We start from the raw sequence: 6,315 nt of genomic DNA, 5'->3' as shown, positions 1-6,315 counted from the left end.
ATAGCGACGAGTATATGTCGCTCGTCGAAACTACAAACTAGACGAAGTAACTCATATTTCGGGTTCGCTAACGAAAACTGTACAGGAAGAATAAATATATATCTCTTGTTATTAACTCTCGGCGTTATCTCTTGGAAACCTGATCCCGAGGAGTCATCGGCAGCGGTCCCGCACTGTATCCCGAGACCAGGGGTACAACATAACCAAACGTCTTACCAAACCTATGATCAGAGTATCTGTGGACAACTTTGCCTGCTATTTTTATACTCGATTTGAAGACCGACATTGCGCTGTTTAAACTCAGTATTCATTCAAACATGTCGCTGACGCTTACGCTAAACGGCAAAAGCAGCATCCTCGCGGCTAGGTACTCTCCGGTCATAGATTTGACGACTACTACGAGCTAGGTCTAGCGATCTTTGAAACATATAACACGATACCGAACGTGAATGCTTCGAACAATAAATTTTACTTTGGCAAAGACAACGTGGAGATTACGGTTCTCGAGGGATCGTACAAACTGCATGCCATAAACAAATTTTTGAAACGCGAAATTTCGCAAATACATCCGCACGATGACATCGCGATTAAAGGCAATAATAGTGGAGATGAAGACAGAGAATACCCGATAACGATTCGTGCGAACTATAATACGATGAGATGTGAGATCAAATGTGCCTATAAAATAAACTTTGGTAAACCCAACAACATCGGCTCGCTGTTGGGATTCACGTCGAAGCGTATATTGGAACCGCAAATATGGCACGAGTCGGACGTGTCGATCAACATAATGAACGTGAACATTATCCGCGTAGAGTGCAACGTGACCGCGGGTGCGTACAGCAACGACAAAGCGTGCACACGATACACGAGTTTTCACCGAATGTGCCACCTGGATATAAGATCTCGGAAAGACCGTCGCAGATCATTTACCTGCCGATCATTGTACGAAGCGTTACGGATCTGACGATACGCGTTGTCGATCAGAACGGACGATTGGTTGATTTTCGAGGAGAAGAAATCACCATCAGATTGCACGTGCAACGACGGCTGCAACGATAACGTGAACGTGAAATGCTCGTACTGAACGCATCGGAACGGGCGAGAAGAATAAACGCAAACATCTTTACGACGAAAGCACTAACGTTACAAAAGTCATCCAATATCCCTGCTATACCTTTGGGTAATATTCAGTCATCGGACTGTTCCAAGAAAAAGAGGCTTACCGTGTCAAACGTTGAATTTTTAAAATCTCTAGGATTTGTGGTGCGACAATGACTAGCATTTTAAACGTTAAGGACGAGCCCATCTTTGACGATCGCGTCGTCAAGATCGAGACTCACACATATAATCCGTTCGCCAACACAACGTTCGAACACAGCGATGAGATAATACCTATACAACAGCAAGATTTATACACGTTACCATCTGAAAGTTTTCTATACATTGAGGGAAAACTTACGATAAAAAAACCAGCTGAGGGATCTGATGTGACATTGGGAAATAATTGCATTGCGTTCATGTTCGATGAGATTCGATACGAGCTCGACGGTGTGGAGATTGATCGCAACAGAAACGTTAAAATAACCAGCTCCCTCAAGAACTATGTAACTATGTCATCCGACAGAAGCATAATCGCAAGGAACGCCGGCTGGGATCCATGGAATCCCCCGAATCGATATTTTAATTTTTGTGTACCACTCAACATGCTACTGGGATTTTGCGAAGATTACAGTTGCGTGGTGATTAACGCTCGTCATGAGTTGATCTTGATACGCGCGCGCAACGACAACAATTGTTTAGTTGGTGAACCGGCGAGAGAGCCTGAAATTGAATTATTCAAAGTACAGTGGCGAATGCCACACGTACTGCTGAACGAGATAAATAAACTGTCGATGTTGCGTGCTCTCGAAAGTGGACAATATCTGAGCATGGCTTTTCGTTCATGGGATCTGTACGAGTTTCCGCTGTTGCAACGCATAACCCAATATTCGTGGGCCATTAAGACTGCTACTCAACTCGAAAAGCCACGATATATCATTTTCGCTCTGCAAGCCGGTTGGAAGAACGTCATGCTCGAGGACGCGAGTCGATTCGATCATTGCAAATTGACAAACGTAAAACTATATCTAAACTCGGAATGTTATCCGTATGACGATATGAATCTGGATTTTGAAAAAAATAAATGGTCGATTCTCTACGACACATACACACGTTTCTGTAAAACCTATTACGGATATGATTATCTCGAGCCGAATCAAACTGTTACAACTTTTCGGCAAAAAGGCCCGTTCGTAATCATCGATTGCTCTCGACAAAATGAATCGGTCAAAAGCGCGACCGTGGACGTGCGCTTAGAGTTTGAATGCAAAGAGAACGTACCCGCGAGCACCACCGCGTACTGTCTTATCATACACGATCGCGTAGTTCAGTACAACCCATTGACCAACGTTGTGCGCAAAATCACCTAAGTGTACCGCCATACTTTTCTCCTGAAATCAATTTGGAGACAATATATAAATCTACAATGCATCGAAGGTCGAGCGCAGTCTTCTCGATTACCTATACAGAGACACCGTCATGTCCGTACCCACGTTCGTGGACTTGCAAGGTTTTTTCGTTAGAGGAAAGTTTATTGTTAAGGAGTTTGCCGCTCTCGGAGATGGATTTGAACTCTCTCACTACATTTTTCGAAATCCCATGCCATGGCATCGACTCAACAACGTCGACAAATGTCAGGCATCGTGGTTGCTTACGCATTATCATGGATTACAATGGAATGATGGAATAATTTCATATGACATGGCTAAGAAATTGATTACAACGACGCTGACTAAGAACAAAACATCGCCCGTCGTATACGTTAAAGGACACGACAAACGAAAATGGTTGCAGAATTTACTCCTGGATGACGCGAGAGAAGACATATACGTTGGAAATATTGAGGCACACTATGAAGATATAGGATCTTTAAACGAGATGGATGTTACGCATACCTTACGTTGTACACAACATGTGACAAATTGCGCTTTACAAAATGTATTTAAAATATTTAATTGGTGGCATTGTCATAAATAAACATATACTTTTTATAAATATATCATTTTTTTCTTATTATTCCCATCCTTGCAATCTGTTTACGTTATTTTTCAGGTTTTTAACGTTCTTTCACGTTCTTTTACGTTTACATTTAACGTTTATTACGTTCTTTACACTTTTTAGCATTGTTTAACGTTCTTGTACGTTTGTTCACGTTCGTTCACGTTCATTTATATTTGTTCCACATTCTTTTACGTTTTACATTTAACATTTATTACGTTCTTTACATTTTTTTTCACATACGTTTAACGTTCGTCCACGTTTATGTACGTACGTGAAACGAATAAACGTATATATCACGTAAATAAACGTGAACGTTAAACGTATGTGAAAAACGTAATAAACATTAAATGTAAAACATAAAAGAATGTGAAACAAATATAAATGAACATGAACTAATGTGAAACGTACGTGAAAAAACGTGAACGAACGTTAAAAATACGTTTCACGTTCGTTCACATACGTTTAACGTTCGTTCACGTTTTACACTTAACGTTTTTTAATGTTCTTGTACGTTTATTTACATTCTCTTAGCATTTTTTACTTTTAAATCGAAACATGTTATGACATGTTTGAGATTATTTCCCGAAGGGAGGATATTAAATTTTAACATTTGTCTCTCCCTCTCTTTGAAAAATTTTTCCCTCTCTTTGAAGAATTTTTCCCTCTCTTAAAAAAAAATTTCCCCCTCTACCATAACTGGTAAGTCAGACTATTCTTCATACGATCAGTATTGTATGAACTACTCGAACGAAATGTTCTCCGCCAAAGAAAGCAGCAGTGGTATGAAACGTTGTTATGATACTATGTCGTGTGAGAAGAAATGTGACGCGTAAGTTAGATTTTTGTGAACTCTTATTTTTCAACATTTATATTATTACTTGTAAAATATTATTACTTTTATTTTTCAACATTTATATTATTACTTGTAAAATATTACTTTTATATTATTGCTTTTTCTACAGTACTTTGTCGGAGCGTCGCGCGGTTCGCATACTAAGCAGGCGATACCCGCTAACAAATACATGGTACAAATATCTTAAGATTGGCATCAATGTTGGTCCACCTAGTTACGTGGAGATATCCACAGGAGATCATCGGGGGAACAAACTGATAATGTCTTTCAAAACGTGGAAGGGACTCTACGAGCAGCGACTGAACGTTCTCAATCTCCTTCGGACTAATTACAAAGACGCAAACAACTTCATAAACGTTGGACCGTTAACGGCTAGAATTTGTGTGATCAACGATGCCAACTTTATACGTTTAGAATCTAACAATGTACGCATGATAATGACTGAGCCGACCATACGCCGTATGTTCGAGCTTGATGATTGTATCGAATTAACGTTTGATCGACTACTTAAAATCGTCGATAATGTCGACATACAGTTTACGCGGTTCTCCAATATCGCGTACCTCCAACACAACAAATCCTGATCAAATACCTAACGCGATACGCACCAGTGACACTTTTGATAAACATCGACTCGTCGATTGTGAGCTCCTAGCTTTAGCGTTTAATATGTAAGAAAAATTATTACACCTCTTTATATGTATAAATATCAAAAAAATAAATATTTGTAAAACTTATATTACCTATTTTTTTCTTTATTTCAGATCTTTTTTTCCTTAATAAAAAAAAATATCGCAAACGAGAGCGTACACAATGAGTAAGTGAGCGAGTGAGAGCGTGTAAAGATGGTGGCGTACGGGTGGGAGCGAGAGCGTGCGAGGGATGAGAGCGAGAGATCTTGCGGGAATATGTATGTAACGGGTGGGAGCGAGAGCGTGTGATAAGTGTAAGTGAGAGAACGTGCGGGAATATGTATGTAACGGGTGGGAGCGAGAGCGTGTGATAAGTGCGAGTGAGAGCGAGAGCGTGCGATGGGTAAAAGCGATGAGTGAGAGCAAGAGCATACGAGGAATGAGGGTGAGAGAGCGAACGAGAAATATTGTTGGATGGGAAAGTGAAACTTGCATTTCATATATATTTAATACATATATTTTTTTTTAATAATACATTATTTAATAATTAAATTCAAGTATATATTTTGTTAATTCCAAAACTTCATGATTTTTTATCCATTAACGGTGGCATTCCAAATAATTGATCCCATACATCTGTCAATCCATATTCTCCATATGCATGGCGGGGAAAAAAATAAATTATTAATTAATCTTTTAATTTAACATTATATATATATATATATATATATATATATATATATATACTTTAAATATATATCTAAAAAAACTTACTTGATCAAGTCCCATGTTTTCTTTTTTACAACGTCTTTTTACTGTGTGCACACTGGGCACATATTGCATGGAATTAGCACGAACATAGACTGTCTGCAATTCGAACAATACTTGCTATCCAGCCTACCGAACGCGTCAGTTACATGCTTGCGAAAGGCATGCATTATTTGGAAATCTGTGTCTGCTATTCGCATTATACACTCCGCACATGCTGAATAAGTGCCTCCTGTTGTATAATAAAAATATATCGCACAATGTTTTGTACGCAAGGTTATCGTATTTATTTCTGCGTGTGTTAGATGTTTCTCGAGAGTATCGTTAAATGCTTCACTGTGATCACTAGCATAATTGCTGTCCTCGGATATTACGCTTTCTTCATTCTCATCGTCCATCACATCCTCAAAGTTAACATCTATAATGTCGTCAGCATCGTCCACGATGACATCTTCCTCGTTATCTTGAACATTATCCACGATGTCTATCACATTATCCACGTCGTCCTCGATATCTACCACCATTGCATCGTTCGCGATATCAATTACTTACGCGTTATTTAGAGCCATTTTTTGAGAATTACTTCGATTCTTTGCGTCAAAGGTCTCACATCAACTGTAGCCCTATGCACTTTCTAAGCAGTTATATTTCGTCTATATCTCTTGACCTGAACGTGAGGATATGGTTTTTTACATGAATTTTTCGGTTAAGAGTAATACGTAAAAGCAGTTTACGTTCGAGCCAGGTCTGATGAGAAAAACCGATAACATTGTTGTACACATTTTTGTACTATGCACCTTAGGTAGACGTTTCTAAAAGTCGTAATTCAACGCTATACCTTTTCTTACCTAAGCGCAGCCGAAATATCGGCGCGAAGAAATTGTTTATATTTATAAACATTAATAATAATAATAATAAACATCTTAATAAAATATGTGAGATGGTAAAACATATATATAT

General features: G+C 38.8%; 1 protein-coding gene across 1 annotated transcript; it reads left to right on the top strand.

Annotated features, from left to right (window-relative positions):
- Nucleotides 1-1,274: 1,274 nt before the first annotated feature.
- On the top strand, nt 1,275-2,471 carry LOC118645602. Its single transcript, XM_036287012.1, has one exon. It carries the CDS (start codon nt 1,275-1,277, stop codon nt 2,469-2,471), a length of 1,197 nt encoding a protein of 398 aa, XP_036142905.1.
- The last annotated feature ends 3,844 nt before the right edge of the window (nt 2,472-6,315 follow it).

This window comes from Monomorium pharaonis, chromosome 5, assembly GCF_013373865.1.
Source record: "Monomorium pharaonis isolate MP-MQ-018 chromosome 5, ASM1337386v2, whole genome shotgun sequence".
Taxonomy (NCBI): domain Eukaryota; kingdom Metazoa; phylum Arthropoda; class Insecta; order Hymenoptera; family Formicidae; genus Monomorium; species Monomorium pharaonis.
Note: the sequence above shows the minus strand (reverse complement) of the source record. Positions and strands in the feature narration are given on the sequence as shown.

Excerpts from the sequence above, each read along its gene's own strand:
- LOC118645602 (XM_036287012.1), top strand. The coding sequence starts at position 1,275 with ATGACTAGCATTTTAAACGTTAAGGACGAGCCCATCTTTGACGATCGC.